The following is an 18040-nucleotide window of genomic DNA, read 5'->3' as shown; positions in this document are numbered from 1 at the left end:
AGCCAAAGTAAAGCAGGCCTTTTAACGCTCATTCTAAGGACTGTTTGGAACACGATCAGCGGGGGAGTGCAGGGAAGCAACACTACGAGCCCCCGCGGTGCAAGTACACACACTTATAAAGAGTTGAACAATTGTCTTGTCCAGACTCCAAAAGTGAATACCCCCCTTTGCCCCATACAACAATGCCTCCAACTTTAGGCATCACAGTGTTCCACTGTTTACAGTTCAGGCATGGTAGGAGGGTTGCCGAGGCAGTGCTTCTGTTGTCCAAACGCAAACAGAGAGAGAGGAGCGCCTTCCGGTGGCGGCAGGTGATAAGGACAGGGCGATGGCTGGAGGGCAGAGTTCACCATCAGGTCAAACTGCTTATTGAACCAACAGTAGCACTGAACTCCCAGTTAGGCTCCATTTACACCCGCCACCATGGGCGCAAAACAGCTGTTTGGCGAAATGAGTCTCGCGCTTCTCTCACCACCTGCAAATGTGGTTCGGTCGATCGGATCCTCCACGCATCCTGTCCGGTTGCAAAACCAAATTTTGTTTTTCCGATCTGAAGGGTTTCATAGAAAACGGTCTGACCATTGGACCGCGGTGAAGCTGAGCCGAGTCGCACCAATCAGTTAAATGATTTATTCATTGGATAATACCTGTCGAGGAGGTCCGGACTTCTAAACAGAAGATGTGAAGTTCCGTAATAACCAGCGTTAATAGGTGGGAATTCCCAGGGCTGCAATCATCATTGGAGAAACCGGCTGTGGGAACAGAATGGACCATTACCATTGCCACTGACTTCCGCTCCATTAGAAGCAGTGTGTTAGAAGGGCAAAAGTGGTCAACTCATAATTCAAAATGAGTGAAGAATCGTCACTCGACTGAGCTGTCAATTGAACGCATATGAATATCGCAAATGGGTAAAAATAGAAAGGGGTCGAAAGGGATTCAACCCTTTCTCTCTCTCTCTCTCCCCCCCTATCTCTTCCGTGGCAGTGAATTCATCATGTGACATCACTCAACGTCTTTCCAAACTCTCGTTTTTAGCAGCTATCCCCTGCCCCTTTAAAACACACCACAAATCACCTTGCATTGTCACTAGTAAAGGACATAAAACTGACCATGCACCCTATCACGGCCCAACCACAGCCCTGTTTTTCTCAACAGAGAATCCAATCCACTGCTTATACCACAGGCATGCACATTTACGTACATACGTTACCACTGGATTTGGCTGTTGCGCCTCATAATATTTTGGTTCCAATTTACCAGTGTGAACAAAGGATTTGCCAGAGGAAAAAGGGTTTGTCATCTTGTCATGTTTGCCTTCATTCTGACCTGCTGCCGCAGGAAAATGTGTCAGTGTACTGTGTAATTTTGCCACTTTTTGTGGTAAGCCAGGCCAACACAGAGCAGGCAGTAGATCTACTGGGTGTTCAGGGGTGATCCATCTACTCTGGAAGATCCACACTTGCAAGTTTGTGACGCTTGCTTGTGGAGATTCTTTGGGCCGGGCTCCAGTTTGGAGTTTGGATAGTGGTTGCAGTTGGAAAAAGGAGCGAGTGCACTTGGGAGAGACAGACTTTTCCAGCCGCTGTGACATAGTTCTCTGACTTTAGTGGTTTCCTTCCCAGTAGAACGCTGATGCAGCAGATATCACTATAGGTTTGAAGGTCTGAAGTCCCCGATAATCAAATGTTGTTTTTTTTCGGTCAAGTTAGTTGAGCGTACCACAGTGCCCCGCTGATCTCAGCCAATGAGTTCAGCGGGGTGGATACGGTTTCCAAAGGAAAGCATAGAGAGCGATAGTATTTCTGCCCGGCCTGCCACGGTTATAGACGAGCTGGTTAAGGGCTTGGGATGAAAGGGCTTGGACAGCACAAAGCAGCGCACCACACATTGCACAGTGGAAAGATTCTTTGTGCAATAGCAGAGCAGGGGGGACTGGCCTTCAACTCAGCCGGCACTGGAAGACAGATATTAAAAGCACAATTTAGTGAAAAAGTGAGCGAGGAACAGGACAATGAGTGAACACAATGCCCTGTCTCTTAAGCGAAAACCGTGTTTCTAACACTCCCCTCTGTCTGCATCCCCAGCCGTCCAGGTGCACATCCTGAAGGCGGACAAAGCCGGCGAGTGGTGGAAGTTCACCGTGAACATCATCTCCGTCTACAAGCAGGGCGAGAGCCGCATCCGCCGCGGGGACCAGCTCCTCTGGGTGCGCGCCAAGGACGTAGCCTGCAAGTGCCCCAAGATCAAGCCGGGCAAGAAGTACCTGCTGCTGGGGAACGACGAGGACTCCCCCGGCCAGGGAGGAGTGGTGGCTGACAAAGGCAGCCTGGTCATCCAGTGGAGGGACACGTGGGCGCGCAGGCTCAGAAAGTTCCAGCAACGCGAGAAGAAAGGCAAGTGCAAGAAGCCATAAGTGGAGGAGGAGGGGCGGGGGACGGGGCGGGGCAGGGTGGGGGAGGCGAGGCGGAGAAGGCTACCGGAGACAAGGGTGGAGGAAGAAGAATGTGAAAGGAATTCAATGGACGGAGGCGTCGACAAAACCGGAAAGCGAGAAAGAGAGACAGACGAAAGAAGAATATGGACACAAAACAAGACTGTAAATGTTGCTGCTTTTTCGTGTAGAAGCATGAAGAGAATTATTTAGGATGATTTTTTTTTGTTTGTTCCGTTTTTTTTTTCTTCTAGTGAACTATTTTTGTTTTGTTGAAGGAGCTCACCTTGCAGATTTGGTTTACTTTGTTTATTTTTGAGATTCGTCTCTTGTGGATTTGCCGAGTTTGCACCTATTACCAGTATACGCAAGTTATGTGTTCATTTTTCTTTATTTCAGTATGAAACCATTATATTTTCGGTTGAAATTTAATGTACGTTTTCTGCTGCGGAGGGGACACAGTCACTTCTTTAGCTGCAGCGGTTTAGTCTCCACGCAGTTGTTTATTTTTCCTGAAATAACAAACCAGCCTGTTCCACCACATCCCTCCACTGCTCTAATTAATACAACATCTACTGCTCAAAATGGTGAACATACAGGTTGCATTTATTGAATTAAGAAGTGCCATAGTGTTGTTGTGCAGGTCTCTGGCTTTCAGGGGTTTGACAGTTCCAGGCTTAGGAAGTGGCTATTTATGTAGAGAGGACTAAGGGTCAGATTGAAATAAAGAATAATTAGCATAGTTTATAATAAATTAAAAAAATTTTGTCATTCACTTCATCAGGGTTTTGCCTCATTTGCCCCATCACATCATCCCTGTATGACGGCGATAATGTTCAATGAACTAACATCACTGAAGATTATGTTTTTGCATTTATTTCCTTTTTTTCCTCCAAATGACGAACTCCATTTGATTTGTTGTACCGTGATTTTTATTTTATTTTTTTCAAATGCACCTGGTGTCAAATTCATTCATTCCAAAATTATTAAAATATTGTAAGGACAGAGATTTGCTATGTTAGCAATGTGCTAATTTTTGCTCTTCTTTGAAATTATAGTAGATGTATTTGTTTCGGCTTTTTTTCCTGTTGTAAATGATAACGTCATTTACGACAGAAAAAAAAGCCGAAACAAATACATCCAAATCCAAAATCAGTTCAGATATAACACTCAAAGCACAGTATTAACACATTGGAATTGCGTGATGATTTGCTAAATTAGTATGCACACAGTACGTTATATGCATTTGTGCATCATTGAAAATGTTTCCCATATTTTCCATATGCCTATATGCTTGAAAAGTAAATTGTGTCAAATCTTCCCCTACCTATACAAAAAGAAAATCAGTAATGTTGATGTTGAAGATCGTTGTAATTGACCTCCCTTCATAGTACAAAAAGACTATGGTCAGTAGATATCGACCATGTAATTTGTATCGGTATTACTTTCATGAAAAAACCTTTCATTAACCTCAATTGAGTATAGACAGTGCGGGGCAAATTACAAATACAATTATTTCCTTAGCTTTGACACAAAATGCATACATTCCCTGTAATATTATCGCAAAATCTACCTTTATCAAACATGAAAAGAACATTCGGGATTGTATTTTATTTTATTTTTTCACATTTTTCACTTAGAATGTTTTCTAAACTTTCAATGCCGTTTCTTGAGAAATTCCTCCTCTGACACAGTCATGATAAACACCACTCCAGCGACCGTCGCTGCGATCTTTTGTGAAAACAATGGTTGACTGTACCTTCACGCAAAGGAACGGAGCCGACGTGACCGTGGCAGCTGCACTCTCCCATTGAACTGTCAGGTTAATTCTCCTCAAAATGCTTTTTCCAGGAGAGGAGAGACGGAGGAATCGCAAAAGAGAGAGACTGTAGTTCAATCATCTGATTACACCGTCACTTAATCCAAACCACATTCCCTCCGTTTCTAAGCATTCTGCAGTCTGCTCACGCTAAAAAGATACCGGCTTCAGAGTTTGTAAAATGTCTGGAGTTTATTTGATCACACAATATGAGGGTTGTTTTAATTTATCAATGTAAGTTGTGGGGGTTTTGGATGATTATTATTTTTTTTCTTTTCATTTTAAATGCAAAAACATTCAGTGTGTGTGTTGCCATTGCGAACCGAAACTGAAGGGTCACACAGAACAAAGTTTTAAAAACGGTAAACGAACGGCAACAACTTGATTCTGAAAAACAAAACACAATGATGGAAGGGTTTTTGGCTCATCCAAACACCAATTAGAAATAGGCCTGATGAGATCTGCCCTCTCCAGATAATCTTTGACTACAATAGCTGTGGAAACAGTGAATATAGCTGATTTTTTTCTTCAACTTATCAATGTATTGCAGCACTTATGGCCAATTCCATTTTTTTGAGATAGCAGATGGTTACAAAGTCGTGGCCGCTCAACGTGCTATGTGCTGGTATTCTCGTGCGAAGATGAAATAAATTGATGATATCCACATATATTTACACACTTCGGCTTTTTGTAGTTATATGAAAATCTAATAAATGTTTGTCTTTGGCACAGGATATTTTGTAATCCAACCTCTCGTCTGTCTCTGCAGCCCCTCAGTGTATTTCAGTTTTGACGTCGACTGCAACGGTTTGTAATGCTCCATGTTTGAGTTCTACCCACTTACCATTCAAAGCTTTGCTTTGTGTTCATACTATGAATTGTAAATCTTTTGTTCTCAACATTGCAATGCCTTGTTTTGCAATGCGTTTTATGATGTGTACTAATATATTATGGTTATTATATATGAATATATTTAATGACACGAGACATTGTGGATTTTATTATGTCTTTTTCAAGTTTTTTTTGTGTTTTGTTTTTTTTACTCATTTGTGGTTTAGATGGTTGCCATACAAGAAGGAAATAATAACTACTGAACACACAAACCTGGTAGAACTTAACTCAAATTTCCAGTTGAAATAAACTTATGTTGAAAAAAGAAAAAATGCCTTGTCTTCTGAAATATATATATATATATATATACACACACATTTGTAAATATACGTATATGTATATATATATAGTATATTGTGTGTCTGTTTTCCCCATGAATTAGTCTTTTTGTATATTTTACAAACTGGATAGAGTTAATTCATTTGACTAATATTATGTCTTTATCAAAGTACGTACATCATTTATATATATATATATATATATATATATATATATATTATATATTTCAAATTGTTGAAATATATACTAAATATATACATATTCTGCTCCTGAACTTGGTCAGTGCTTATTTTTTTCCCCATTTAATTAGACAACATTACAAATAAGCTGCACAAACAATATGGTGCAAAGCATTGATACAATACTTATGTAAAAACGTTGGCAAAGGACACAAAGTCTGAATAACGCAAAAAAAAACATTGCAGTCCCTGGAGATTGAGCCCTGAGAAGCAAACACAGACAGGAGGGAGTCAGAGCGGGGAAGAAAATAACTTGAAATGTCATTTATTATAAATTATATGTAACACATTCATTAGGGTTGAGCTGATTTACAAGGAAAGAAAACAACCGTGTTAGTGACACCAGCATACTGTTTGTTTTGGCTGAGCGCTATTCTATAAACATTATAAAACCCCCCGAAGAGAAATGATAACATTACAGCAGCAAAAGTGTAAGGGTAAATATGAGAGAGAGAGAGAGAGAGAGAGAGAGAGAGAGAGAGAGAGAGAGAGAGAGAGAGAATGCTGTAAGTCAGAACCTGGTCAGGCAGACTTCTGGAAGGGACATTCAGCCTGTGGGAGGTCCGACTAACAATTAGTTCAAATATTTATGTCATTAATGTATGACAAGTGACCTTGATTTCACTTAGCGGAGACTTGATAAAATTATAAAACTCAATGTATTACCGGCAGACTAAACCGAGTACACAATTATGTGTACCGCTTTTTTACCCCCGGTCAAACCAAAATTGAATGTGCCGTTGGTGGAGTCGCTGGTGTCCGTTTACAACACAGACATTGCTCTCGACAGCACAACTCAGAACCGTGCAGTGTTGGGAGAATCTGAACTGGTCAGAAATAGTCTTTTAGTCTGGCTTCGACACAGCAGCACCTCCTTTGTTTCGAGTGTAAGTCTGTCTGTCCGTCCATCTGTGGTATGCATGTATGTATGGGTCATATATCTAACAGTCTGGATTACGAGGTGGCGAGTATACGTCCTGCATCCTCCCCAGAAGGTTCCATCTGGATCATCAGTGGCCACGCTGCCCTTGCTGAGGGCCTACACAGGCCAAACAGCTATCACTACAATGGCTATCAGGAGAAGAACGATCACCACCAGCATCCCTGAGGGGAAAAGAAGAAGAGAGAGACAAAGAGAGGTCAGATAACCAGACCAAGACAGGAAGGCAAGCTCATTTGCGTTGTTGAAAGGCTGCAACTTAAAAAAAACAAAACACCTGGTTTACTTTGTTTTGACACATTTTGGGCTGCCCCCTCCAAGTCAACGAGACTAATCATCAGTGGGAAACCCACTGATGATTATCACATGATCACATGATGTCCACTGAGATTCTTCAAGTCAAGCAGTCGTTCTTTTTTCTTGTCAGTCAGTGCGCATTACGATAACAGGATAAAATAGATAGAAGCTTGACTGTCCACGCGCCCTGGTTGCCATGCCCCGTTCCTCCAAATAAAATAACTTTAACCAGCGTGGGCACTGAGGAACGGGGCACTAGTAGGGATGGGTGTCGTTATGATTTTAATAGTACTACTACTCTTACCGATACTGCTTATCAATCCGGTACTCTCATCGGTTCTTTTTTTTATTTTTTAAGAGGAAAAGGGAAAACGAATTAAGAGCACAATTAAGAATGCTTTATTTTCTGCGCATTACGCATGGAGAGGGGGCGATCGGGGCGCAATCTGCGGCCTCATCTCCTTGTGTGTGTGTGTGTGTGTGTGTGTGTGTGTGTGTGTGTGTGTGTGTGAGAGGCAAGAGGAGGGAGAAGAGCTGCCCTCCTCGCGCATATCTGAAAAAGAGCACAGGCCGGAGACGCAGAAAGGTACCTCGGATAAAGGTAAAAAGTCTATACTTCTCACTGCTCGCTTAGAGAACCCTTGATCTTAGATTGGGCCTGGATGCCTTCCCCATCACATCACATTTCCATTCTTCCCCCTGATGACTTAATGCGGGCTACATGCGTCTGACAGCCACCGGGGCTTTATTGACAAAGATTGCATACTGTGATAGACATGTGTTTCTGATTCTGGCCCCTGAGGATAATCATTGTTTTTCGCCGATGCTATGGAAGCAGCGAAATGTGCGAAGGCTCGCTCACACTTCATCAAAAGCGCTCTCCCGCCGGGGACCCAAAAATATTACAGGTTTTATTAGGGCCGCTCCCACCCCACCACCTTCCACCCAGATATGTGGTAAATATCCACCACAGATGGAACTTTCATTTCCAACAGAGACAAAGTGCAGAGCATGGCTCTCAATAATTCTGTGATCGGGGTGAAAGACATTACAAATTTTACTTGAACAGGATTACGCGCATAAGCGCTAACACAGTTAAGAATTTAATAAAGAGTCTGTATCTGGAAAATAAAAAATAAAAAACTTCGAACAAAGTTCTATCATCCTTATAAATGACTTGGCGACTCCTCTACGATGGTAGCGTGGGAGATGGGAAGGGAAAGAGGGCGGTTTGTATGATGTGCATGGTAGTGTTACCAAGATGTGGTGGTCTTTCTGTTGGTACTGTATCCTATGACCTATACTGCACATGTGCCACACACATCAGATATGGACAAAAGAAAAAGAACTTCCTCCGAGGGCGGAATTCACCTCACTAGCGTTTCAGCCTCAACTCTGCCCATTCCTTGTGGAACGGCACCGCAACGAGGATTTCCAACAACTGGGTCTTGTCGGGGATCCATCTGAGGGGGCTCCCGACTAAACCCCCCGCACTGACGACCCAGTTGTCCGTCGCTGCTTGGCGCGGCTGGCATTTCTCCGCAGTTCTTTCACTTTGGGTTTACAATTCTTTCATTCGTCGCTCTTCTTCTCCACCTCTCGACGGGCCTAATTGGTCGTTTGTACCGCAGGGAGAGAGACGGGAGGAGATGTAAGCCACGCTGAACTAATTGCTGGGTTCTGGTGCTCATGAAATGCAATGCTGATGCTGGTTCCTTTCCCAGGAGATACAGTAGGTCTTTGAAGGGTTCAGATGTTTCAGTACCTCCCGCCAGTCCCTTGACTTCCTTTGTCCTTCTACTACTAATACTGGGGATGCAACGGATCACAAAACTCAGGGTTCGGATTGTATCAGCGTTTTGAGTCACGGATCGGATCATTTTTCGGATCAGCAAAACAAAAAAATAAAAGATAAATAAAGGCAGAAAAATATAACTTTGCTTTCCACTTATTTTATAAAACACTTAAAGCAAGGAACTTTTGCTCATGGTCTAAAATGAAAACAATATTCAAGATGTCCAATGTTTAAATAAAACCTTTAAAACATATAAAATATTCAATACTCAATAATTAAATTAAACTGCAATGTGAGGCATGCATGACACTTTCTTCCTTTAAATATGGTACTGAATGTAAAATTATGATTTGATCCTCCCCCAGTAACTGAATTCCAGTATCATATTCAATTTCTCAATTTTTGCCAGCACTAACCCTAACCCTATCTAGTCTTGATTTGTAAAGAAAAATACTTGTTTCTCTTGTACCATTTGAGTCCCGTTACATTCAATCAGTATATTTATAATGTTATTTTTTGTAGTGGAATAAATATAAACAATATATTTCATACAATTTCATAGATAAAAGAAATGCCTGGGAGCTGGGAGAGTCGGCTCTTTTGAAAACTACTGTCTGAAAAGCCTCTCTTCTCCTCCACATCTGGGTCCGCTCTGTACGTTCTTCTCTAATCTGACATTTTTCCTAATTCTACTCATCATATCACAGCATCATGTTCGGTTTAACATTTTTTTATCTTATCTTTGATATCATAATCCAAAACATTTCCATAATGTTAATTACTCATATGGGGTGCGTACCGGTACTTCTCACAAGCTGCCGGTCTCTGTTCTGCCCTCTCAAGTGGACAAATCAACAGGACACATTGTAAAATATGTCATTTTATTGAATGGGGGCACATCTTTCTTGAAATTATTCAAATGCACAAGATGCGCACCAGCTGAGCTCTGGCTCCTGCGGTTCGGACTTCGATCCGGAATTAGGTCTGGAATTAAAACTTGAAAAAGTAACAGCGGCAGTAATACTGTAGTTCACTATGATGGGAAAATTTTACAACTGATCTGCGGTTCACATGTGAGCCGAGCTGTGGGGTGCAACCCTTACGGATCACGGATCAACTATGTTCCGATACACCACTAACTAATATTATCTGTAAATCCTCTGAATCCTACCATCTAGCTCTTGAAACATGACTTAATAAATTGTTTTAAACATATTTAATGTAGTGGTGGCGTGCGTATGTGGGGGACGGTAGCTCAGGAGGTAGAGCTGGTCATCTAGTAATCTAAAGGTTGCTGATTCGATCCCAGGCTCCTCCTGCTAGCAGGCTGTAGTGTCCTTGAGCAAGACACTTAACCCTCATTGCTCCTGATGGCTGCGTCCGTCGGTGTTTGAATAATTGTAAGTCGCTTTGGATAAAAGCGTCTGCTAAATGGCGAAATGTAAATGTAAATGTAATGTAAATGTATGTGTGGAAGGAAATGATGTATATGAGAAATTTCTGTAAGGTTGTGATTTAAAATGACACAAGCACAAAATGTCTAAATCAAAGAATCCATCTTGGTAAGTTGATACGTATGATCCTGATAGAAACTACAAACCTTTGCTCAAACTGTCCTAGTAATTGTTCTCTAAACACTAGAGATGCACTGATTGCAATTTTCCTGGGCGATACCGACTACAGAAGTCTGACCTGCCGTCCGATTTTGGCCAATTCAAATTTTCATTCAATTGTATGTTGACAATCAAACATTGACAATTAAATAACTTTTACATTGTCGTACGATCACTTTAAGTTTATATCTGTGATCGGAGAAATACAATTTTCTCATCATTTGGTCTCATTGTGTATATCTGCTGTACATCAATGACAAATAAATTGCTTGATCTGATCCCGCTCACGCGATAAGACAGCTGCACATATGGACTACCACTACAATTTTCAGTTCCCACAATAGTGAGATGGCTGATTTGGACACTGTGTGTTTATTATTGTTCATTATTCATTATGGAACAATAATAGAACATGAAACTGTCCCTGAGTTCAAATAAAATAGAACATGGAACAGTCACTGAGTTCCAATAAAATAGAACATGGGACTGTCACCTAGTTCATTATAATGCAACCTGTACCCCTCACTGAGTGTTAGTAGGACACAACATACAACTAACATGGAAGTGTCCAGTTCAAACTTCAAATGAAAGTCTCTTTCACTTTTAAGTGCAAATATACCTTTCTAGTATATTTATATGGTACTAGCCATACCAAAATAAACTGCACTCATTGCAAAAAAAAGTAATAATGATAAATGGCTGACTCCTCTCACAGCTGAATCAAACGACTAATTTTACTAAGTGACTCATCAAGAACTGAGTCTTAAAAAAAGAGTCGAACCTTTTATTGTGAGCGGAGCTTGTGCACTAGGAACAACCAGGTCAGATGCTTTGCTGTAGTGACAGCGATAAATACGCAGTCTTCACAATGTTGTAATATTGTCACGCGATAGATGAATAATTTATCTAATCTTCTTTTGTTTACCCACCTTCAAAGAGCCGACATTTTCTTTCTCTCGCTCTCATTTTTGAGCACCGACTAAGCAATTAAGTTTCTATCGAGTTTGAGTTTCGGAGCATTTTTACGAGTACGATTACATGAGCACAGTATCGGGCGTGTAAATTTGACCGGCTCAAAATCTGATATATCTGACACTGATCCGCCGAACACTGCAACATTTAATTTCAGTGTGAAGAATATTGATGTGCCTTGGAAAAGACAATCTACTTCAGACTCCTAATATTGAAAGCACACTCAGCTTGGTACCTTGGTATCTGCCAGCAACTCAATTTGATGGATGCACATACACATGAACACATGTGTGATCCTGGCACAGGCCTCTTGCATCTTCTAAAGTCACATAACAACGACTAATGGAGGATCATCATTGGAATTACAATGACCCTCCTCTTCTCTTCGGACTGTCACCGTGGGCCTAAGTAACCAAACAAACTAGCCCTGACCCTCAGTGGGCCTCAAGAGACTAATGATAATGATGGCGTTTGCTTGCCAAATAGATTAGAGCTATGCGGTGTCACTGATGCCGGGTCTGGGGGTGGTCGGTCAGTGTCAGCCTTCAGACTGACCACCCATGTGCTTTGGAGACCCAGAGACTGGGGCCACAGCATCTTTGCATTTCTTTGACACATTGCAAGGACAAATCTTAGCCAAAAGGAATAATTGGCAAGAGGCGTAGGTTGGCGGAGGGTGAGATTTTGGGCAACACCAGAAAGCATCCCATTAGTGAGTTCAGCCCCCCCCCCCCCCCCATGCTCCCTGCTTAGGGTTCACAGAACTTTTTGACCACAAAAGGCGTGGGTGACCTCTGACTGTGGGGGAAAAGCTTTACCTTAACAAGGTTTGCATGGTGCTCCTAATTTTTCTTCCACTACATTGAATATAAATAAAGAGGTATTCACTATTCTGAGCTCTACAAAAATATTCCAAATGCATTTAAATGGTTTTGAAAATCTAAGATAAATGAAAAGCTATTGGAAATATAAATTGTAATGAAAGGTACATGAATGGTCAAGACAAAGCAACATAAGTACAAACACATACCATAAGTCACTGAAAAGTGTATAGAAAAAAAGGCATTTATTTCTGTCTTCCATGAGAAGCAAGTGTAAGAGAAGTTACCCTACATGTCCGCGTCCCAAGACTATCAAATCCTGCCCCTTACCAACAGTTCCTTTACAGTTTCCACTAGTCCTTAACAGGTCAGACCTACTTGAAATGAGAACCTCTGACTACACCTGTGCAATGCACGGTGTTGCAGAAGTGGCTCTCTATGGACTAAGGATTAGCTTGGATTGGGAATGGGCGGCTTCTCCTACCCCTGATGTTTCCTCATGAGGTGCCGGAGCTCTGGGAAACTCACACCACTCTCTGAGAGCCTCCTTTGGTGCTGTGGACTAATCTGACACTCTAATCCACGCAAAACCAAAGCCTTTGCTCCTCAGTTCCCACTTGTGGTGGAAATGGCTCTGAAAAGGGTTTAGTTAGTCTGAATGACAGCCTGGACTATCTAGCCTTGGTGTAGGTTTAAGAAAAACTTTAGGTAATATCACATAGTTCCTCTATAATGTTTGAAGCAGGTACATGGACATGAGAATGAGAATATCCATGAGAATCCATGAGAATATCTCATGGAAATGTGTGTGCGAAGTAATGTGATATTCTCATTCCAATCTTCTAAGTGTGTGGAACGGCCTAATTAGCGCTTAATCTGGTCCAAACGCTGCAGTGTGCATACCGTAGACAGATGTCTCCAGAAGGGCTATGCTGGTCTTAACTTGTGTTCCCTTCTGTTTCAACATAACAATCTGTGTTTCACAATGCAACTGCCATCAGTCATGCACAGTATGCCACAACGATATGCCTTATATGCTCCTTTAGAAACAATGGGAGATATTGCTGTCAAACCAAACCATTTACTGTATGTTGGACATTTTACCATATTTCCCAATGCACACATAGGCAACCACATTGTTATCCTTAATACATCAGGGTGTAGTAATTTGTAGTAATATGTATTAATTCGGCACATTACAGTTTTATTTTCCCCAGAGGTACAGCATTAGCGCTCCAGCTACAAAGATGCCTGTTCTTCAATGAGTCGTTTACCCAACAGCTATGTAAAGTATGTCAGTTCCTGTCAAAGCCAGCTGTGTCCACCTTTACTGGCACTCGGCAGAGACAAAACACCAAACGGCGGCTTTGGATGAGGGGTGGTTTCGAAAATAAAGAAATCCTTAAAGCCTAGGAGTCGTAACACGCTGCCGTAAAGAAAGAGGGAAAGCCCTCCAAAAGATTTGTGGCATGTTGTTTTTTCAATTATTTCTCTGCTCCACACAAAGACAAGTGTCAAACAAACACAGGGAAGAACAGGGGGATGACATGGAGGAATGGAAAAAAAAAAGGAAAGCACTGAGGTGAGACTGAAGCAGAAGATTTTCCATTTAAGATGAACCCCCAACACACACACACACACACACACACACACACACACACACACACACACACACACACACACACACACACACACACACACACACACACACACACACACACACACACACACACACGTGTGCACAAATACACAAGTTTTAGGAATGCACACTAACAGCCTATGAAAAGGAACACACAAATACAGACAAGACATAATCATTTTCACACACATACCCACATACATGAATATTCTCCAACTCGCAGGGGGAAGAGTGAGGTGGTGTGGTGAGAAGAAAGGGGGAAAACTAAGGAGACAAATGAAACAAAAGAAGAAGAGAATCTTGGTCGCAGCTCAATGTGTGTCGTGACACTGAGAGCTCTGGGATCCTCAAACAAACCCACGCTCGGGCACCATGGCGATAAGGCCAACGGAGTGAAGTATTCTAAGGGCTGACCTTCATTCTGTCACTAGCACCCCAGTCCCCAACTAACTGTTAGCCGGGTCGTCCAGCGTAACAATGCAGCCTTTTCCACGCCGATGCCGCCAGACGTTCCACTAGGCAAACGGAGCACGGCCTTTGCCAAGAACCTAACTACTACCGCATTCCATACTCGGCTGTAGTCAGCTAAGAGCCAGCCATGGTAGCCCCCTTTCTCCCTCCCCAAAAAGACACTCATTAAGATAAGAGAGAGGAGACGACTAAACAGCAGTTAAACAAAGTGAGGCAGAGCCCGGGCAATGGCAAGGGAGGGTCGCACTTTAACAAAGTCTTTCAGTAGACAACTCAACTCCATCAAAGTCCAAAGTTGAGTAGAGAGCGAGAGAGGGGCTGCCGTTCTAAGCCCTATAGCACAGCTCTCAACGGTCTTGAAAAAGGGGCTCTAAAGCGCTCCCTGAGAAATCCTGGGAGGGGGGTGGTGGGGGGGGGGTGGGGTTGTGGTGTTGATTGGCAGATGAAGCATTCTAAAGCCGAGGGAGCCATGTTAGCAGGCGTGACAGGCCGAGTTAGTCCACCCACCATTCACCACAAAGCCGCCATGTGCCAAGACCGCTTGTCGCCAGCAGTGTTCTACTTTCTGCCCCATTAACCACTAAGTCACTCTAGTGATGATGGCAAGGCAGCATGGGTAATGATATCACTCAGCAGGTGATTGAACATACTGTTGGCTCCGTCGCTCTGTCCGAATTACACATGGACTGGAGATTATCTCACTTTTCACTGGAATGTCTAAATTATGACAGATATATTATAATGTATATTTTATAGATACACTAAAAGAAGTAGGAGGAAAACAATGTAATACTTCCAGCCAAATAACACAACCTTTAATTGTCTGTAAATCAAAGTCCTAACTCGTATTATGTATCTCGTTAGTCATAAAACAAGCCGTAGCATCTGTTGATGTATGTCAAAGGACTGATTACAACAGTTAATAACTCCTTGAGGGTAATTAGAAACTGCCTTGAGGGAAATTAGAAACATTACAAGCCAGTTTAGCTGCATCAAAGGATATTGCTAGAGAAACCTAATGACAGATACAGGGGAAATGATTATTCCTAGGGTTGGCAGGATTGGAAACATGAATTATCATAATAATCATAGAGAACATCACATCATTTCAAACCGGTTTTACAACACCATGTAAACCGAAACATTTCAGAATTAATTTCAGTGCTTGGAAGTGACCAGCCGATATACACTTGAGATTAGTAAACCATCTTTCTTTAGCAGAGAAATCAATTTTTTTTCCTGTGGTTCGGATATTTTGGGATGTACTGTACATGGAGGATAGTAAAGCTTACCACAGGACGCCGACTTGGTCTCCACCAGCTTCACCCTGCGTGTCTCGCTACGAATCCTGTCATCGGTCTTGTCGACCAGTTGTGCCAGGTCGTCAATAATTTCTGAGACAAAGACAAAGAAAAAGAGAGAAGAAGCAGAGGAGAAAGAAGTTTAGTCGGCACACAAAATGGTTATATTACAACATGATCTGCTATAATAAAGATTTCACTGAGATATACAGGTATAAACATATATTTTCTTTTTATTACATGAAAGACGTCCCAATAGGCACTGGCTAATAAAAACTCTGCTGTCTCTGTCTCTTAACAGCATGGTGATATACTCTGCAGGAAATTACATCAGAGTAGTCAACAACCTCAAACAGCTCGGGCTGCCAGACAACAGACTTGAGCTGTGGTTGGAGGGCACGGAAGTCAGTGGAAAGATCCAGTCGCTCTTTCAAATGGCTTCGCTACTTCCTGAATCCATTCTGGATTTAATCAGGGCGTTATTCCTCATTTGCTTTAATGGTTGCCAAAGCACAAGGCCAGACACTCGGGACTGGAGTCCTTCAGTGGGACTACGGCGTCCTTCAATTGGGAGTATATGCCTTCCCGAAGGTTGTCCAGTTGAAAGCTTGTGTGATTTGTTAGAGTTAGCCTTTGTGACGACTCAGCAACTCCAGGAGTCTGGCTCGACAACAAGACAAAAAGATAACCACTAAGAGCTTTCCAAATTCCAGTTTGAGAGTTATTGAGGCTTGACATCAAAACCAGATACTGATTTTAGTTCTTATTAGTTTGCCTGAGTTGGAGGCTAGAGTTGGATCTGGGTCAGGAATGACAATGCAACCAATGACGGATTAAAAAAATTATTGAATGCAACGAGTCGCTATATGTAAAATGTAATGTGCGAGCCAGCTGAGGTAGACCAAAGACAGCAAACATGAAGCAAGGCAGTTTGTTGTAAGACAGCCTCGAAGAGTTTCGGCTTATCTTCATGCTGAGGCCATTCGACAGCCTTGCTCGAGTCGCACACACCCTACAGTATGACATAGGCTACAACTGTAAATGAATGACTGAAGAAATATATGAGTGAAAAAACAGTCAATACAGCATGGTTCATTACATTTGTTATAAATTGGGGTCTTTATTACGTCCGTTTTCTGTGTACAGATCTGACTTGGTGGCATGTTATTTTTTCCCCTTGTCTTTACTGTAGTCATGACGAAAGCCATGTCAAGCAACCACCCAGAGTTCCAAAAAAAGAGCATGGATGCCACTGAAATACAAATAGACATGGGGTGGGGGTGGATAGCAGCCAAATAGAAAATATACCAAATGGAAGAGAAAAAAACTCTACTCTGCGTTTGAATCGAACACTGATTAATGGATGTTTTACAGGAATGGGAAACCAGACTGTGATGCCCCCCACCGCAGTTGAGTGCCAATTTAAACAGAGCTCTCCTGTCCAGGAAGGGAGCAGACTTTTATTGCTGCTGCCGTGACGAGAGGAATCTTCGGGGATGTTTCAAAGATCACTTTATCATCATTTTGGTGTTTTTCTTTTTTTGTGTGTGTGCTGCAACAACTGGCCAGCGGATCAGTATTCCTGTGGGTGACTGCTCAAGGTCATCCTTGGCATTTGCCTTTCGGAATAAAAAAAAAATGTTCATCTCGCCCTGCTCCCGAGTTCAAGTTGCTTCGGTAATTGGTGAGAAAACATGTTTTGCTGAACCAGAGGCATCAGCGGTTGACAGGACGGCCTGCTCTGAGCTGACGCCGGCTAATTAAGTTTAGTGGATAATTGGAGGGGAGGAAGGAAGGCATGTTGGGTTCGGATGGACAGAGCAGTAGAGGGCAAGAGGACAAGGCGATGGGAGACAGGAGAGCGGCATATGCGAGGTGTCTCCTGAGACACCCACATCATCTACGAACCATCAGGCAACAATTTGCGAGGAAGACGGAGGGTAGACTACGAGACTGAGCCGTTTGTGCCGGGTGGCGCTCCACCTATGCGTGGAGGAAGTCCACCAGTGCCAAATTTCCTGATTCATTTCTGGCCCCTGAAACAACACCTCATTTCACTGATGAATTCCTGACCACGCAAAACTGTAAGGCAACATTTTTGACGTATCCTGACCTGAGCAGTGACGAGATATTGGACCAGTTCACCGTGGTATATGTACATGGTAATTGCTTTTCACACACAAATGAGCACACTTTAATTCCCCAATTCACCCCTGTTAACAAGTCATGGTTCTAACGTCATAATTCCCAATTTCCTATTGTTGCTGCTATACGAGACAGCTGCTGGCTCTGGCTTGGAACCAGTCTATCATCCACATCACAATGCCGGGCCTGTTTCAGGCAAGGGCTGTTTATTTTAAAACGCTCTTATGCCGCAATGTGGGAGAAAGCAAAGACAGGCTTACATGCATGAATACACACATACAGACACACACACAAATTTACATACAAGCATGAACATACATACACAAATGTATGATGCATGCACACACAGATACACACATTGATCTCATTCCATTTTGGTTGCCA

General features: G+C 42.5%; 2 protein-coding genes across 2 annotated transcripts in view; one reads left to right on the top strand and one right to left on the bottom strand.

Moving 5' to 3' along the window:
- Positions 1–2416, top strand: part of ntn1a (netrin 1a) — a gene marked incomplete at its 3' end in the record, with an annotated part of 62957 nt that extends 60541 nt beyond the window's left edge. The window contains exon 7 of the mRNA XM_079998581.1: positions 2088–2416. Coding sequence (XP_079854707.1) covers positions 2088–2416 — 329 coding nt within the window. The remainder of the gene's footprint in view (positions 1–2087) is intronic.
- Positions 2417–5952: 3536 nt separating this feature from the next.
- stx8 (syntaxin 8) overlaps positions 5953–18040 on the bottom strand; it is a 47062-nt gene continuing 34974 nt past the window's right edge. Inside the window, exons 7-8 of the mRNA XM_079998582.1 lie at positions 15503–15604; positions 5953–6766 (exon numbers count right to left, since the gene is read on the bottom strand). Of these exons, the coding sequence (XP_079854708.1) occupies positions 6702–6766; positions 15503–15604 (167 nt within the window). The 3' untranslated portion in view covers positions 5953–6701. The remainder of the gene's footprint in view (positions 6767–15502; positions 15605–18040) is intronic.

This window comes from Zeus faber (assembly GCF_960531495.2).
Source record: "Zeus faber genome assembly, chromosome: 4".
NCBI classification, from domain to species: Eukaryota; Metazoa; Chordata; class Actinopteri; order Zeiformes; family Zeidae; genus Zeus; species Zeus faber.
The sequence above is the reverse complement of the archived record's forward strand: the minus strand, read 5'-3'. Positions and strand labels throughout refer to the sequence as shown.